General features: G+C 38.6%; 1 protein-coding gene across 5 annotated transcripts in view; it reads right to left on the bottom strand.

Moving 5' to 3' along the window:
- Positions 1-262: 262 nt before the first annotated feature.
- The window catches only part of POT1 (protection of telomeres 1), a 150,861-nt gene continuing 131,528 nt past the window's right edge, over positions 263-19,595 (bottom strand). For all 5 annotated transcript variants that reach the window (XM_075928408.2, XM_025184410.3, XM_075928396.2 and 2 more), the window contains 5 exons: positions 16,864-16,999; positions 14,527-14,621; positions 9,297-9,388; positions 4,071-4,176; positions 263-2,179 (listed from right to left, as the gene is read on the bottom strand). In XM_075928408.2, the coding sequence (XP_075784523.2) occupies positions 2,067-2,179; positions 4,071-4,176; positions 9,297-9,388; positions 14,527-14,621; positions 16,864-16,999 (542 nt within the window). In that variant the 3' untranslated portion in view covers positions 263-2,066. The remainder of the gene's footprint in view (positions 2,180-4,070; positions 4,177-9,296; positions 9,389-14,526; positions 14,622-16,863; positions 17,000-19,595) is intronic.

Below are 19,595 nucleotides of genomic sequence, written 5' to 3'. Positions count from 1 at the left end.
CTGTTAATCTTGCACTGTTTATATAGATAAATGAACAAACAAAGCTGTATAGAAAAAAAAGGATTAATTGGTCTGTTGCTCACGTACTATGTGTTACAGATGGATCTATAGCCAGAACTCAGTTTTGCAGCTGGTTCTGGTTGAACTGCAAGTAAACAAGATGCTGAGACTCCACTTTCAATTAGGCTGATGATGTCATTCTGTCATCTGGCACGAAAAATGTTTGTATATATAGAGAGAGATACTAATGCCTGCAACGATGTACAAGAACATGACTTTTTATTTACATAAAAACAGTTACAATTTCATACATACTTTTTACTAATGATTTTGCAGTGCATGATATGGTTTATGTCATGTAACCCAACCAGAAATATAGGCTTTTATACAAATCTTATTCGAAAAGAGGTCTGCTTTATAGTTTTAGTGATAAACTACCCATTACATAGCAAGGACTTGAATATTTCTTATTTATGAGTGCTTCAGGAGTTTAATTACACAGAAATTAAAATAATTCACTTATCATATCTCTCATCAGGCCAAAGGGAGGCAAGCAGCTCCTCTCGGAACAATTGCCAGTGTTGTTCCTTGCTTGGCAAGCTGATGGTCTCATTCAATCAGGCTGACAGTTTCTCCTTGCCTTGAAAGTGACCCATCATCTACCCATATTGATGAACCTTTTATCTACACGATAACTGAGAAAGCATATAATGTCTAGGTTTATGACTCAATGTTTCTATGGCTCGGAGAGATTTTTAGAATAATACATTAAATCTATTCATAATTGGATGAAATAGTGAGTGAACATAATAGTTTATTCTACTAAATCTCTCTTAGAACACTGCAAAATAATTTGATTTAGTATCCTAGTACTAGTTAACTATAAATACTATTTTAAATATCTCCATGCTCCCTTTTAAAAAAATCCTCCTTGCAAGTGTTACGTGATTTTTCTCCTTGCTGACAAGAAACATATTCCCCTAGTGAGAACTTTTACATTAAAATTATTCTCTAGAAAATTATTCTGAATTTGGGGCAAATACTTTAGAATGCAAGGTAAAAGCAATTGTACTGTTTCCACGGTGGTTTCCAGCTAGTCACTGATTGGCCTGAAAATGTTTCTAAATTTGGCCAACCAATCTAATTACACAAAAGAGAAAAGCAATCAAGACAGTATAATCAGATTCTAAATTTAGTCAAACTATGTGCAAGAACCTCTGCACGTACACAATTTAAAGAAGAAGTGATGTCAAATATGACCCCAAATATATCTGACTTTACCATCCTCACAATATAATAAATATTAGTATTCATTTTAATATTTTAAATATCCCTGATTTTATGGCCTGACTTTGTATTTCTAAATCAGATCAGTAATTCTAACTCATGCAAATAGATCCACTTAGGTCAAGGACACTACTTGCATGCATCAGGACTGCAGGAAGAGCTTACTACAATCTACATATCAATGAGAAATTAAAGCAAGGAAAAAGCCCATGTGTTTTTAGAATCCTAAAATAGATTTGTACAGAATAAAGTGAGGGAGCACAAGTTAATGGAAGAGCCTTGTTTCCCCAGCTTTGCTCAAATCACTTACTCTTTCGTATTAAAATAGGTTCATAAACAAAGCACAATCATGTTTATTCTTCATATATTACAAAACATTTATACTTTATAATGTCCATTTAAATTTGACTCTAGGTCAATGATAATTTTCAAGGATGTAATAGCTTGAGACCTTTGGCTATTAACCTACTTTTAACAGTCTCTACCACATAGTTACCACTCCCATGAAGTGCTGGGCACTTCAACTACTACTTGACTCACTGGATTAGCCCAGGGCAAGTCATAAATACCTCTTATGTCCAATTAATTTTAATTCAGGAACATAAGAGCTAAAGCCTTAGTACACAGGTGAGATGCAAAAACAAACAAAAAAAGACATTTGCTTTCCTGATTATTATTTCTCAACACAGAACACAATATGTTATACAAAAGCTTTTATGGTATTTTTAACTTCAACATTTTTGTAATCCATGTTAATAAATCTCTTATAATACATATTACTAGATAACATCTTCAGCAACCATAGTGTCAAAAATTTGATAGCAGACTTGCTGTTCCATTCCATCTCTGACGTTGTAAGACCTGATGAAGCATTCCAACCATGGTAAGTCATCTACAAATCAAAAACAAAGTGTACATTTTGACATATATTTTCAGCTTTTATAAAAAAAAAGTGCAACTTCAACATAGCCTTTAACTAGGAATAGTAACACTACTCAGATGACTGGTAGGAAAACTAAAAAAGGATTTTGAATTTTCTCATACAGAGTTGTTTAGTCTCTGCTGAGAAACACTGCTCTTTACAGAGAGCCACCTGGAGGAGGAGACAGCAGAGTGGGATTTGCATCATTATTCTCCCTCTGTTCTCACCAAAGGGTTATATATGGAGCAGATAATGCACTGCTGAAATATATGTTCCATTCCATGGAACACCCTCTGCATTAGGTAGTCGATGGTTCCCAGAAACAAGGGTGCATGGGTGCACTGGCCTTGCACTGTGAGGAAACAGGCTCCTGAGTATCAGAGTTATGGCAAAGACAAACAGATCTATGCGGACAGCCTAGTGGAAGCTTCCACTTGATGCCCCAGATGAAATGCCCAAAGGAACTCTTTGATGAGATCTTCAAGGAGATTTCCTTACCCTGCATCACTTTCCATAGGGGTTTCCTGCAGGAAAGGGTGCTCCAACTTTGTGTGTGCATTCAATGGAAGAAATAAAGCCTAAAGTGAGGGGCTCAGACTGAATTCTCTATTAATTTTCACTAGGGTATTGTGATATTTTAAATAAAGGTGTTCTGGTTAACTTCCATGTGAATGTGAATTACACGTCTAACACTGCCTGGATATACATGTGTGTATAGAATACTGAATTTACATCAGCATGAATGAACAGTACATCCTGATGGCCTCTATAGTGACTGAATTATTACTCCTGTTTCCAAAGACCCTTCTTTTAAAAAAGAAAACCAATGGTAATACACTACACAAATGTAAAAGCAGCGAGAAGTCCTGTGGCACCTTATAGACTAACTGAAGTGTAGGAGCATAAGCTTTCGTGGGCAAAGACCCACTTCAACAGATGCATATGATCAGTTGTAGGTGTAGGTCTCTGTCTGAGGGTTTGGAGCATATGCGGTTGTACCTCAGTGCTTGGCTGTAAACAATGGATCGTGTGGTGTGTCCAGGATAGAAGCTGGAGGCAGGCAGGTAAGTGTAGCGGTCGGTAGGTTTTCGGTATAGGGTGGTATTGATGTGACCGTCACTTATTTGTACCGGGGTGTCCAGGAAATGGACCTCCCGTGTAGATTGATCCATGCTGAGATTGATGGTGAGGTGGAAGCTGTTGAAATCATGGTGAAATTCTTCCAGAGTCTCCTTCCCTTGGGTCCAGATGATGAAGATGTCATCGATGTAGCATAGGTAGAGAAGGGGTGTAAGTGGATGGGAGCTGAGGAAGCGTTGTTCCAGGTCAGCCATAAAAATGTTGGCGTATTGTGGGGCCATGCGGGTGCCCATAGCAGTGCCACTGGTCTGAAGGTATATGTTGTCACCAAATCTGAAATAGTTGTGTGTGAGGATAAATTCACAGAGTTCAGCCACCAGTTGTGCTGTGGCATCATCAGGGATACTGTTCCTGACAGCTTGTACTCCATCTGCATGTGGGATGTTTGTGTAGAGAGCCTCTACATCCATGGTGGCTAGGATGGTGTTTTCTGGAAGATCACCTATGGTGATTTTTGCCCATGAAAGCTTATGCTCCTACACTTCAGTTAGTCTATAAGGTGCCTCGCCGCTTTTGCAGATTCAGGACTCCTCGCCGCTTTTGCAGATTCAGACTAACACGGCTACCCCTCTGATACTTTACACAAATGTAAGTAACAATTTCCTTACAATTCTGTAGTACTGAATTTGGTCTGTGCTCTCATCATATTTATAATAAATGAATGGCGCATTCAGCTTAACTTTACAAATCTCATAGTAGGTAACAAAAAGTGACAGCTGACCTAGTTTTGTTCCTGAAGGACAAAGCATACTCATGATCATTTCCATCTTCTCCTGAAGAAGATTACTGGTAAGGACTTCAGAGGCAGGAATCTGGAAAAACTTTTCCTGAGCAAAGTGGAAGAGTTTTGAGGAGAAAAAATAAAAAAAAATAAATTAGGCGTCATTAGTTAGAGTAATTTTAGTAAGCTCTTATGAAGATACTAAAATGACAAAAGGAAGTTCAGTATTCAGTTCAGTATTTTTAAAACAATCAGACACAGACAAAAACAAACCAGAGCAGGAGTGCGTATGGTATTAACCTTGAGACATGTAGTGTGCTCAAAGACTCAGACCACCAAAAAAAGTGAAATACCACCGTATTAATACACATGCTGTTTAAGATTAAATCCTTTAAAGATTATGAGGTGCACAGATACTATTAGAGCCGAGTGAATAATAATTTCAGTTGGAAGGGGGGTGGAACCAAAAAATGGGGGAACAACAAAACAAATTCATTTGATTTAAACTGAAATTCAGTTTTCCAATTTTTTTTTCTGTTTTGAATCAACTGAAATGTTTTAGGTAGACACACTATTATTTCTTTAAGATTTTTCTTTTGATTCAGTCAGCTTGGGATGTTTTTCATCATTCTGTGATTTTCATAATTTTCAGTTGGACAAAATTTTAAAATGGATTAATTCATAATGAAAGTAAAAAAGAAATATTTCATAAAATGTCAAAATAATGTTTTCAAATGGTTGATATGAAACATTTTGATTCTGATATTGTTTTCTTTTTTTTCTTGGAAAAACTATTTGACAAATTAAGCACAAATTTGTGAATCGTTTCAGAGTCCCCCCAAATGTATTTTTTAGCAAAAATAATATTCCTCCTCTAAACTGCCCAGCTCCAGTGATTGGAGCATCTAAGTATGATAGACAGACAGACAGAAATGAGTCAGACATAATTTTGTTATCCTTAAATTCAATAATACCTTACTCCTCAAATTTTCCCATGGCTATAAATGCAAATCCCAAGGAGTAAGATAAAACAGGAGTAAGGATAGAAGAATCAGAACCTATATTAGTAGAATTCTCATTCTTCTGTTTTAAAAGATGTGAGTGGGTTTTAAACAATTTATTCTCCCACTATAAAAGTAGAGCATGCAGAATGATGAAACAAAAGAGTGGGGGAGCTGTATACCAATTTTCACTATAGCATAATTATGTTAACATAACTTGGACTAGAATTTCATTTTGTGTCCCTTCCCCCCACACTTCTTGCCCAATCTTGACTCCCTCCCCCTAGAACCCAGCTGACCTGTCACCTAGCAAAACAGGGTCTTTCCTGATCAACCTCTAAGCACTAAATAACAATACGTTTTATGTCCAGAGACTCATGTTCAACTCACACTTTCTTTTACACGAATTAATGTGAGAATACTTTCTCCTCAGTTTAACTTTTATACTAGAAGTTTAATGGAAAATTACCAAAAGGTGGGAAAGGGTCAGAGAGGGCCAGTTTAAGATTATTCCCCTTTTCCTTCCAAGTTCTTCCCACCACCATCCCATAATTTTGGCTCAATCTTCTCCCCAGCTCCTTTAACTTCAACTATCAGGATAAGAAAATTAACTGGCAGCATTGCTATAAACATCTGAGGAGAAGCTAGTTTCAAGTTATACTTCAAAGCAGTTCATCTTCTTCTCAAGCACTGCTGGAACACCTTAGTCTGGGCAGAGGAAAATGGAAGTTTCCCTTTGAAGTGCATATGACATTTCAAAAGAAAATTGCCCCCTCCTCTTTTCCCTTCTCTCTCACAGCACAGTTGTGGCACTCAGCAGCTCCTCCAGATTCATTTGTCAATTTAAAAGAACAACTTTCAAAGAAGAGGAGAGGTGCAGCAGAAAGGAAAGAAGAGAAAAAAACGTAGGTACTGCTGGGCTTCAGTTTCCTTTGCAACTAAAGGCCTTCATATATTAAGAGAAGAGCCTTTTAACCTGTTATACAGAATGTATTAAATAAAGAAAGAGAAAAATATTTGCCTTTTACTGTCTATTTGGAAGCCAGTTGGCACAGTTGGTAAAATATATATTTATATATTAATTTGTATATATTTTTTGAGGTGAGGAAGTTCCAAGCTGTGAAACAGAGGACCAAAAAAGCCCAGCTGGCTTTAGATAATTCCAAAGCTGCAGTGTAATATAAAACAAATATAATGCTATCTCAGATTAGCATTATTGATATCTTTTCATCCTGTCAAAGCCCTCAGACTTCTTAAAGTTTCCATTACTATCTGAAATTATCAGCAGGTATGCACTAACCAAATGGCAACCAAAATAAATGTCTATTGCACACAAACAGCTATTTAAATGAAGTATGAAGGCCCAGATACACAAAATATGGGACATGCAGAGTAGGGATATAAAAACATTTTAAAAAAGTAACTGTCAAAAATCTTAGCAGTTATACATGCTAAGGCTTATACTGCAGAGCCTGCAGTGCAGCCGGCTCCCCTGGGAATGAATTGGCAAACGGTGCATATTATATAAATAAGCTGGCTTCCAACGCACACTGATTGCTGACCCTGCTCCCAGGGAGTTGGCTGCTGCTCCACACAGCAGGCTGTGCGCCTGCTCTCAGGTGCCGATCCTGCTCCCAAGGAGCCGGCTGCTGCCCTGTGCTGAAGGCCAGGCATCAGTTCCTGGCTGCCAGCCCTACTCTCAAGGAGCTGGCTGTGCTGTGGGCTCTGCAGTAGAAAACACGTGGTGGCAACTGGCTCCTAGGAGCGGAGCTGGCAGCTGGCGTGCATCGGCAGATGAGTTGAACCGCAGCTGGAACTGATAAACCAATGCTTATTGGTTAACTGGTTAAACTCTTACATCCTAATGCACAGTACTCATGACTAGTATAACTGCCATTGTGAATGTATGTAATGTATGAAAAAGGATCTTCTATTTTTCCACACAGTAATACATCTATTACATATGCATATGAAAAATATTTTGCATTTAAAAAGCACGGAATCATTTAGCTAATCCCTCACATATCAATGCTATTTCTATTTCAGAAAATTGGGAAAAGGAGGCATGTAATTTAAGCAAAACGTGTAAGTTTCACTGAGTGAATGTATAAACCTATGGTAAATGTGGAGACCAAGTGTCTAAGTATGCCAAATAATTATCTTTCTGGGAGCAGGAACTAACATTTATTTGGTGGCTAGATGAATACAATCTAAGAGACGCTAGTCAATCAAGCAAGAACTCCTATTACCTAAACTTCTATATCAAAAAACTAGATGTAAAGGTTGGACAGCTATATGGTTTTGGCAGCAATTTACCAAGTAAGGAACTAGAATTGTCAGAGTAGTTACATAATCCTGTGCTAACACCCCTCCCCACTCCATAGTCATTCTCAATGACTTTCAAGCATCAAGTCTTTCAAGCAATCAGAGAGGGTGATTTTAACACCATGACAAAGAAAAATTCAGCGAACTTATCTAGGCACTTTGTGGAAACACAACATACTCTATATCCCTGTGACAATGTATTTCAAATTACCACCTTATGTAGCCTCCACATTAATCCCTTGTGTATGATTATGATATTTTTCACAAAAATGCCTTTTAAGATCTCTCATGAAAAGTCATAATTTGCTGAAACTCACTGTTATGTCAAAATATGTGTATCACCACTGTATATGCAGTTATGAGATTTTACTATACGGTTATTACTCTAATATGTTGGGAGTTTAGGAAAAATACCTATAGCAAGCTCTCCAGTGGCAACAAAGGGGTGAACCACACTCAGATGCATATTAAGCGACCCTCACCAGCCATTCACACCAGCAGGTGCATTGCAAACAAGAGATTTACAATTCAATAAAAAAGATCCTCATGTGCTACACAGTGCGGATTGTTTAACTCAGTTACTCATCAAGGTATCAGGAGAGGTGATGCTTGACTCCATGTTTGAGCCAATATTTTTCCAAACACATGAACTGAGGATATAAAGCAGGGGCCATCAACCTTTTCAAATGAAAGAGCCAAAATACATTAAAATTCAGAACAAGCAGTCAACAGAGAGCCAGTATAAGAATTCTCATTTGCATGACTGAAAATATACAACTTAATATTACTTAATATTACTAATACAGCAGAGTCTCTGTCATCCGATCTAAACGGGACCAACACATGGTCGGATTACCGAATATGTCGGATGATATGAACTCTATTGTAGAGAGCAACGCAACAGCTGATGCCGCTCCTGCCGGGGATGTCCCCAGTAGGAGCGGCATCAGCTGTTCCGTTGCTCTCTAGGAGCAGCTGCTGCCGCTACCGCCGGGACACTTCCAGGCAGGAGCAGCAGAAGCTTCTCTTAGAGAGCAAGAGAACAGCTGATACCGCTTCTGCCAGGGACGTCCCCTGCAGAAGCAGCATCAGCTGTTCCCTTTCTCTCTAGGAGAAGCTGCTGCTGCTCCTACTTGGAAGCATTCTTCCCGGCAGCAGCTGCTCCTAGCAAGCGAGGCCGTTCTCCCGGCCCGCACTGTATCTTGCTTAGTTTGATGAAGTTTAGGATTTAAATGTCATTTTATTTCTCTATGCTTAGCACTTATATTCACTTAAACTCTCTCATTCTGTAGTTAATATACTTATTTTAATATTTGATCTTTCCCCGAGATGTTAGACAAACTCACTGGTAATCTGCTCAGATTACAAAGGCTGGAGCATGCCCACTATCCTTTGAAGAGGTGAACTAATTAATGAGTTTTCACTAATCAAGGTCTTGAGCAATGTAAAATGACACTCTGTGAGTAGTTCATGACATGCTGAGAGAGCCTGAATGTAATTTTGGGTGTGCCTTTACATGCTAATGGCTGCATGAGAGGAAATCCAAAATGGGTTGATTGTCATTAGCAGAACAGTGTGAGAGTACCCTGATTCAGCCAGTTAAAGGGGACACACCAATCCCCCACAGTCTAGGTTGTGCTCTGGGGGAGGGCATTGTCACAACCCCCAGTGCAGTTCCTCTCTTCAGTTCCATTTTAACTCTCTCATTTAACCTTTTATCTGGTATTGATATAAACAGCATTTTCATCAATGGGGAGTGGTGATCATTTTATTCACTATAATAGTTTGCTTTAAAATACTGCACGTGACAAAGAGAATGCACAAATTCATATACATATGCAAACATCTCCGTGACCAAATGCAACAAGAACTGTCATCTATGTACTTTCTGTTTACTTACATAATCAAAGAGGTATGCATCCAGTGCTCCTGTTCCATCATCAAGCGTAAACCTCATAACGAAGACATACTGGAGTGGTTCAATACCCAAAACTAGTGTGGGAAAAATATTTCGCGTTAGGTACTGAATATTTAAGACAAAATTATCACAACAAAAAGTAACTGAAATAGTCTTTTTTTTTAAATCATGTGACTTACTATAAGGTTATAATTTTAAAATATAATCCAATACATTGAAAGGGTGGAGGGTATGAATTTATAAATAGAGCTGTGTGAATAACAGATTTTTCTGTTCAACGCTGGACTGAAAAATAAACAACACAATCTATTCAGGTTGACCTGAAACAAAAAACCTGATGTTTTTAAGGCAAACAATGGAAATGTTTCATTCAACCTATAATTAGATATTTTGTTTTATTTTAATGTTTTTTGTTTTATACAAAATTAAGTAAAATTCCAAAATAAAATACATTTCTGAAATGAAAAGCATGTCCTCCATTTAAAAAAAAATAGTCACTACAATCTACATGAACTTGCTGTCTTGGTTGAAGAAAATCTGTATTTTTTCGGTGAAAAATGTATTTTCATAAAATTCACATAGCTCTATTTATAAAATATGTTTTATGACAACATTATTATATACTAAGTGAAAACATTTTTGGTTGCAGGTAAAATGAGAGATTTTGAGAATGAAAAAACAAAAAATGTAAATATACAGTGCCACATTAGTATGGAAATTCAGTTTTGCTCAAAGGTTTAGAAAAATACAGAAAATGCTTCAAAGAATCTTTTCTCTCTAGTAAAATGTCTGCATACATACCCATCCTTGACTATATATGGTAGAATCTCTTATAACTTGATCATCCACTGAAAGCAGTCAGAATTTGATTCAATGATAATAAGATCATACTCTAAACTAACACATTGTACTATATATAGTGAAATATATTATCTATGGGAAAACAATTCAGTCCATATGATATAGTTAACATTCCTAGGCAACACAATACAATAAAAAAGCTGCCTGACTGGTACTCTTAATCTAACTAACGCCAGCTATGAAAATTTAATTGCTAGGTACATTCTTGACTGATATCAACTGTGTCATCTGGCAAACAAAAAAACCCTAAAAACTAGGTATATAATTACTGAAACTACTTACCAATCATTCTCTCTCCTATCTAACTTTAATTGAGAATATGTGTATGGTTTATATTTTGAATATCATTTTGGATACCTAGAAATGTTCTGCAGGCACCTGCTGTAAATCTAATGGTATTTAATATTTTCATTAATGACTTTGATAATGGAACGGAGAGTATGCTTATAAAATTTGTGGATCACATTAAAGTGGGAGGGGTTTCTAACAGTTTGGAGACAGGATTTCAAAATGATCATGGCAAACTGGAAAATTGGTCTGAAATCAACAACATGAAATTCAGCAACAAGAAAAGCAAAATACTATACTTGAGAATGAAAAAGTAAAGGTGCAACTACAAAACAAAGTACCTGGCTACAAAGTAGCACTGCAGTAAAGGGTCTGGCGCTTAAAGTGAATCACAGATTGAATGAGAGGCAATTTGGTGTAGTTATGAAAAAGGCTAATATTCTGGGGTACATAAACAGGTATATCTCATATAATAGGCCTTGAGAGGTTGTTGTCCTGCTCTACTTGGTACTGGTCAAGAGACAGCTAGATTACTAAGCCCAGTTCTGGATGCTGCACTTTAAGAAATATTTTGCCAAACTAGAGACTCCAACAACAAAAATGATGAAATGTTTGGAAAGCCTGACATATGAGGAAAGATAAAAAAAAACTGGGCATATTAGTTTGAGAAAAGAATACTGAAGAAGGACCCAGCAACAGTGTTCATATATATTTGAGAGCTTCAGGGGGTAGCCGAGTTAGTCTGTTACAGAAAAAAACAACAAATAGTCTGGTAGCACTTTATAGACTAACAAAACAGGTAGATGATACCATGGTATCCTCTACATGTTTTGTTAGTCTATAAAGTGCTACCAGACCATATATATTTATGGCTGTTATAATGAGGATAGAGATTGTGATGGGGTAAGCATATCTTGCACTAGGCTACAAGGGGCTAACACCACACTTCAAGTGGAGGAATTCCCATTCCTATGACTGTACTGAGCATGCTCGACATACTGGCTCTGTATAAAGGGAAATATCTCAGCTCAGTCTTGGAAGGATGCTGGAGAGGAAGGATGTGTGGTGGAAGCTCCTGCTGAGAACCAGCCACAGATCCACCCTGCTGGTTCTGAGGATCCAGGGGCTCAGAATGTACTTCCATAGCTGACAGAGCACCAGCGAGCAGCCTGCCCTGAGAGACCTGGAAATCCTGAGACCTCTTGGACTGTCTCAGCACCAGCTACATTAGGCAACAACCCAGAGTAGGCGAGTGAATGGTACCTGCCACTTGAATGAGCTCAGTGTGTTTCAGTGGGAATCTCCGCTAAGCCAGTGGCAGTTTGCTCAGCTTCCACAAAGTCCTCCATTCCCGAGTCGCCAGTTACCTCTGGTGGAGGTCCTTAGAGACTCTGGGTGTTAGGATACACTTCCCTGTAGGGAAGGGCTACTCTACTGAATTCGGCTATTAGGCTACGCTGCCCCCAGTGAAGAGGTATGCTGGGTATTAGGCTATGCTGTCCTGCAGAGAAGGGCTACTCTACTGAATTCAGTTATTAGGCCATACTGCCCCATGGTGAAGGGGTGTGCTACTGATTCTGTCTATTAAGCCACAGTAGCTTAGGGGCACTGGAGTCAATGCCCTTGCCCTTGGACTGTGATGACTATGACACCTGGAGGCCACACCATTTTGATTATCGTGGCATCCATGCAACTCCTAGTCATGCCTGAACACAAGCAGGGTGTGTGCATCACAACAGTGATCAATTATTTTTCAAGTCTACTGAAAACAGGACAAGATGTAATGGGCATACTCTGCAGAAAAGGAGATTTAGATTAGATATTAGGAAAAAATATGTCCATCGCCAAGGATAGTTAAGTACGGGTATGTCTATACTACCACCCTAGTTCGAACTAGGGTGGTAATGTAGTCAACCGGAGTTGCAAATGAAGCCCGGGATTTGAATTTCCCAGGCTTCATTTGCATGTTGCCGGGCGCCGCCATTTTTAAATGTCTGCTAGTTCGGACTCCGTGCCCCACGGCTACACGCGGCACGAACTACATTTCTATGACTCTATGTGTGAATGATCTATTATAAGCTAAAACTAGAAATATATTCACATATTTTTAAAAACAAATTAATAAATGTAAAAATAACTGCAGTATGTGTTTAAAGAGTTATGTGAGAATACACATATCCACAGAAACACTATTAAAGTTTATTTCAAGAAAAAGGTGAATGACCTATTTAAGCAATACTTAATATCCCCTGATGATTCCAGACTTGACTACTTTCAGGACATTTTATTTAAAAAGTGTCTAGATTCCATTGAAACCTTTGTATTTTTCATGTGAACCAGACATTTTAATGGAAATATAAGTTCTATATTATATGCATTATTTTTGTATTACAGACATTTATATACATTTCCATTTTATACTTGTGTTATCTTTAATAAAACAATTATGGGCAAAATAAATAGTTGATCAAGTATTTACATATAAAGAAAGAAATGTGCTACCTTGTACTTAGGATAGCCTTGTACAGGGGTGGACAATAATTTTTGATGGGGGGGCCACTCCAAGAATTTGGTAAGTGATCAAGGGCTGTACTCTTCCATGATATTAATGGAGGAGATGTGGTGTCTAGGACGGAAGTTGGGTGCAGAAGGAGGCGTGGCTTAAGGGACTGCGGTGCAGGAGAGATTGTGGGGTCTGGGAGGGAGTTTGGGTGAAGAAAGCAGTTGTGACCTGAGGCACTGGACTGGGGTACAGTGGTTTGGGTTGTGACTTAGCGAAGGGGATTGTGACCTATGGCAGAGGATTAGGGGGCAGGGTCTGGGAGGGTATAGAAGGGGGGCAGAGGGTTTGGGTATGTGGAGTAGGGGTGCAGAAGTGGGAGACAGAGGCTTGGGGAAGGGAGAACCTGAGGTGCCAGAGGAAAGCTCTGGCCAGGAGACTTACCTCTCCCAGCCAGCAGCCCAGCATGTTTCTCAGGCAGCCTGCCTGTCTATCCAGCCCCCACACAAGCTGCAGTACCATGTGTGTGTGTGAATAACTAGGAGACCAGGGGAGAGAGTGTGATGCTTTGTGATTGCCTGTTATTCAAACAGGCAACTCTCATTGGATGGTTTCTGGCCAGAAACCGGCCAATGGGATTGTGCTGAGAGTGGGGACAGTGCCTGAAGCCTTCCCCCACTCCTTTCTGGACTCATAGCTTTGAAAGGGAAACAGCCCAGCAGCCGCCTTTCTGAGTGGTGTAAATGTGGGGGCGATGCAAGCAGGGAACCTGCCTCAGGCTCCCTGATGCATCCATGGGCTGGATCCGATGGCTTGGTAGGCTGGATTCAGATCACGGGCCATATTTTGCCCACTCCTGGTCTTGTACATAGTTTATGCTGCCATGATCTAACCACTCAGTGATGATTAATTAAATTTAGAAACAGTTCAAACTTTCCCCATCTTTTCCCATTTACTTTCCTTTAATCAGTTGATGAAACTACCTAAAACAACACAAGGAATATATAGGGAGATTTCCAAAATCAAAAATGGGAGTTAGGGGCTAAAACCCTATTGATCTGGGCAATTAGCTCTTCACCAGTTCCCTGGATAATGTAGTAGGCTAGAATTTTTGCTTCATAGCATTAGGGTGTACAAAAAAATAAATCTTACTATCGCTACAGCTAAGGAATATTCACATTTGACTCAAAAGAAAGACTTATGTATGGTACATATTTGTGTATACCTCACAGACATCTGTATGTATGTAACTGAAGATGTGTTACACTGGCACTGTCATTATTGTTAAAAATGCCAGCTACTATCGCATAAACATTAGACAATGCGCTCACATTCCAACAGGTAAAAAGTTTTTTAGTTAATCTTTAATATAAGAGTTTAAGAATGTAATCATGTATTCTACTCCAGCCCATACGGTGTAAATAATTGCATAGCTCCATATACATGCATCCATAGGAAATACAAAGATCTAAACAAAAGTGTAATCCATTCAGTGAGATAACTGGAATCTACCCTTAAGAATCCAGGCACAATGCATTTCAGGTCATAATGATGTTAGCTAACCTTTTGCTATTTCAGTGGGCTCCCACGATGGTTGTTCTTCTATGGCAAGGGAACTGAGACTCTGGATAGTTTTCTGCTTCGAGCACTGTTTACACCTGCCATTTAAAGTAAGATACTGATAATTCATCACCTGGAAGTCTGTACACTGTTACCTTTTTTTTCCTTCTGCACCAAACAAGTTTATTTCAAATAAGTTACTCAGTGGGGATGCAAGGCAACCTAACTATGGTGAGGCTTGCCCACATGTTCATGCTTCACCTGATCGCCATATTTGGGGTCAGGAAGGAATTTTCCTTCAGAGTAGACTGGCAGAGGCCCTGGAGGTTTTTCGCCTTCCTCTGTAGCATGGGGCATGGATCACTGCTGGAGGATTCTCTGCATCTTGGGGTCTTTAAACCATTTGAGGACTTCAATATCTGAGATATAGGTGAGAGGATTATTCCAGGAGTGGGTGGGTGAGATTCTGTAGCATGCATTGTGCAGGGAGTCAGACTAGATGATCATAATGGTCCCTTCTGACCTTAAAGTCTATGAGTCTATGAAAAGGTACAGTTTCCAAATCAGATTTTTAAGGGAGAGAAGCTTCATACAACATTTAAAGTACTAAACTACATTCATGCTCCTTATGAATCATCAGCTACAAACAGCAAATTATTTTGGCTCCTGGAAGGGCATAACTGAATAACAAAGACTAACAACAGTGCACAAATACCATTTGATAACATATTCGTACACAAATGCTTTTTGTTGTTTAACAATACAAAGTGCCATTTTGTAACAGCAGTGATAAATCTAAAACTCTACTATATATTAAAACACATAGGGTTATAAGATTATTGCCATAGGAATTTGGCTTTACCTGTGCCTAAAATAATCTAATGAAGAGCTATTAAAATAACCTCTCATTTTTATTCCTGAGTACTTATATATCTTCATCAACTAAAATACTGTGAGTGGATAAAATTCTATTAAGCTGAGAGATGTCCAAATCAAGTTGTTTTCATGCGCTAGTAATTAATAACTTTCAAATATGTTACATATAATATATGGCACTCAGATTTAGGATAGTTACATGGGAAATAAGGCAATATGCCAAAATTCTACATTGATTAAATATAAAACTGTTGATAATTGCAAAAGTTGAGATTTTAAATGCACAGATGTCAGGGAATTCAAAGATCACCCGCTATAGCAACCTTGGTATATATTTTATACTAGACTATTTACTTGGTCCTTAACTCAAATAATTTTGTTTTTCTTTACTGCACTGGGCTGGGGCTGAAGGGTTTGGTATGCAGACTGCTGTGGGGAGAGAGGACAACCTTAGTTCTCTCTCACCACTGCAGCTTGGGGCCAGGTGAGAAGTGCCTGATCATGGACACTGCAATGGGCACAGCCGGGGAAGGATGTATATCTCCCAGTTGGGGGATAGACATACATAAATAGAGAAATTCTGTGAAATATAAAGTAGATAGCCATCCCTTTCTCCACCCCTTCTTCCAGCTGTCCCAATGGGGTTATAGCTGTCTCAGTTCCCATGTCTGTCCCTTTGCTGCCTCCCGGTGGTTATAATGCAATATAACTGCCCCTGCTAGCAGAGTCCTCCCTTTCTATTTTATGAGAAACAATCACATTCCAGGCACATCCCATTATCCTTGCAAAACCAAATCCTTACATTGCTTTAAGTTATTATAAGAGGAACCTGCATACCAAACTTGGTGGTCTTAGCTCTTACCATTTTGAAGGAGGTTTAGAACAGACAGACAGGCAAGCTCACTCACAAACTCTCTCAAATATATAGCAGATTACTGTATAAGGCATTCATTTATTGTGCTTTGGTAAGTACACACAGGTGAGACTTTGAAACATCATGAACTTTCAAGTTACCCAAAGGAGCTTCCCACCAAAGGTTGGAGACCTTTGTGGTGACCATTAATCAAGATGCCGGCTATGAGATGTGCTTCTCTTCAAAACAAATTTTGGGAGCTTTCACCAGAATTATAAATCTTCTGAACAAGTGAAACGATCATGAACAGGCCATGATTTAGTTTGCATAGTAGACTCAACCACCTCTGCAAGAGACACATCCACACCCTTGCAAAGAGGGCAATAAGGGTATAATAAGCTACCATCCGGCCAAATGCAAAGATATTGTTCCTGCTCTCGTCAAATCTAAGGTGACCCCTGGGAAGGTGTGATTTTTCAATATTTACACAATACACAAAGATAAAGAGGAATCAGGAATTTAAGTTATTGAAACTAACTTTCCATACAATCTATTAATTGTAAACTACTAAACCACTTCTAAACTAAAATCAGTTTTTTCTTTTAACCTACCCATAATGCCATATTTTCCCTTGCAAAAGGAAAGGAGCTGAAAGGTCTAGTAACTCAAGATCTTCTTTTGTGGATTTCACAGGTATAATACATTTAAATCTTCTTGAAAGTTTTCTGATTTCTTTTAGCGTCACTCCTATTCAAAACAAAAAAAGTTTACTTAATTGTATTTAATGATAAATTACTTGCTTCATCTTTTTTGACCTATCATCGGATATCCATTTCAGCATCTGTAATTCATCACTGTAAGCATGCCAGTATTGATGGAACTCCTTTTTTGTTACAGGGTCAGGCCAGAGGGATACAGAAGAGTGGTTGAAGGAAAGCGTATTAACCCTAGAATGAGAAAATCTCTGCTCCCAGGGTAAACTATCAAGGGCTAATCCAGAATCAGCAGGAATTTTTCAGACCAATCAGCAATTAAAGCACGTAGAGCCAATTACGAGGTTTCCAGAGTCTAGTGAGTTAGACTAAGCACAACACCTGGGGCCAATGAAGAAAAAAGGGCTCCCTTTCTGGTAGCTCAGTGTGTTGAAGAATGTGAGGAGAAAAGAAGTTGTGGAGAATCTGGGAGGAATAAGTGCATGCAGGTACCAGAAGAAAAAGCCTGCAGCAAAGAAGGTGCTGGAGAAGGCTGTGGGGAAGTGGCCTAGTGATTGGTAGTTGTCATACAGCGGTTACCAGAAACATTACAGACAGCTGCTATTACAGGGCTCCTGGGCTAGAACCCGGAGTAGAGGGTGGACTCAGGTTGCTGGCCCATCAGCTCCCCATTTCAGTACTAGAAAGAGACTGGTTTTGGCACAAGGGTTTGTCCTATCCTGTACTATTGGGAGTGGCAACAAAGATTATGAAGTTTCCCCTCTTCTCATGCTGGTCAATAATGAGAGTAGCTCAACAAACAGAAGATGGTGTCAAAACTGAGGGCTGCTGTGAGCCTCTGAGGCAAGTAATCTGCCTGAAAGCACATGACCCACCAAGGTTAAGGAGGAACTTTGTCACAGCATCTATTAAAAATATAGGAACAACCACAAAAATTTTACAAGTCTCTCATTACTACATGGAAAAACATCAAAATGTTAACACATCCACAGGTTACATGTATAAAGTTGTAAGTTACCATAAAATATGTTTTAAATATATTTCATAATAACAACAGTAGCTAACAAGATAGCAGACCTGAAAGTAACTTTACTCAGGTTACATTTTATATAGTGATACAGGGATGTTATTTCTTAACCTACCATATGTCTTTCAGTCATAGCAGTATTTGTTTAATATGGTTCCTGAACTGAATCTAGGAACTCTCTGACCTTAGTCCAATGCAATTGTTTCCTTGTAACTGCAAGAACCAGTCTGATACACTTAACCCTGTAATTATTGTTAGGCACATAATAACCACTAGCTTTTGGATAAATAGCAGTTGAATTAATTAGTTCATGAATAGAAAACAGGAAAGAAATATAGCAGTGTATTTTCTGAAATAAATAATTTTCTGCAAAAACAACTTTTGCTTACATTAGATTTAAGATCTTACAAAACCATTATTATAGGAATGATGACTTTGTCTCATATTTTATTGTTATTGTTATTACAGTTATTTATCATGAATGAGTGCCAAGAGAAGCCAACTAAATCAGGGTGCCATTATGCTAGGTACTGTACAAATACATAGTACCACAGAGACAGTACCTACCTATAATGTAACTGTAAAAGATTAATAAAGCTTGGGGAACAGAGGCACAGAGACATGAAATGACTTGCTCAGGGTTACACAGCAGAGCCAAAAATAGAATACAGTTCAGTGCCATAGCAACAACCTCTACAGCACACAATGCTTGAAATGTTATGGTCAGACAAAAGATTTAAATCATGTTTTAAGCATAAAACTCAGCATAGCTTTAACTATGGAACCACTGGGATGTTTCCATAATTTAAAGATATTTGGAATATAAGGTCAATCTAGAAATTGTTTTCAGTATACTAACAAATCAACATCAACAAATGTGCTGGATTAATAACAGCTGATGCTGATGTTAATTAGAGTGAATTTACTGGATAAAAAACTTGAAGCAGATGAATAGTACATAGTAAGGTAAATGCCGTCTATAACTTAAACTCTACCTTTTTAAGGTTTGCCACAAATTAGCTGTTTAAATAAAGGCTGACCTAGCAGTGGATCTGTTTCTTGGATTTATCTCTATTGCAACTCTCAGCTCAACAGAGGCAAAAAAATCCCTTGGAAGTAACATGGCTCAGCATTTGGTCTCTGGAGAGGGGGAATCTCACATTTTATTAAAGCAACCTGCTTATGCATCATTAAGAGCACTATCTAGATCTCCCTGGCCAGAAGAATACCTGCTGTTGTGTGCATGTGCAAAAATTAAGGGGAGATGTATCTGGGAACACTCAAAAAATTCCACTCAGAACTTGTAAATGAAAGAGGTAAAAAGCCCAAATTCTGTGAGCAGCCATCCTTTTTAGACACCTCCCATTGTCAGTATTCTGAAGAAAATGAGTTAAAAAACTAGTTAGCTAAAGCTTCTTGTAGTAAATACAGGCAGTCCCCGGGTTACGTACAAGATAGGGACTGTAGGTTTGTTCTTCAGTTGAATCTGTATGTAAGTTGGAACTGGTGTCCAGATTCAGCCGCTGCTGAAACTGACCAGCGGCTGACTACAGGAAGCCCAAGGCAGAGTTGCTCTGTCCCGGGCTTCCTGGAATCAGCCGCT

Source organism: Pelodiscus sinensis, chromosome 1, assembly GCF_052426305.1.
Source record: "Pelodiscus sinensis isolate ZL-2025 chromosome 1, ASM5242630v1, whole genome shotgun sequence".
In the NCBI taxonomy this organism is placed as follows: Eukaryota; Metazoa; Chordata; order Testudines; family Trionychidae; genus Pelodiscus; species Pelodiscus sinensis.
The sequence above is the reverse complement of the archived record's forward strand: the minus strand, read 5'-3'. Positions and strand labels throughout refer to the sequence as shown.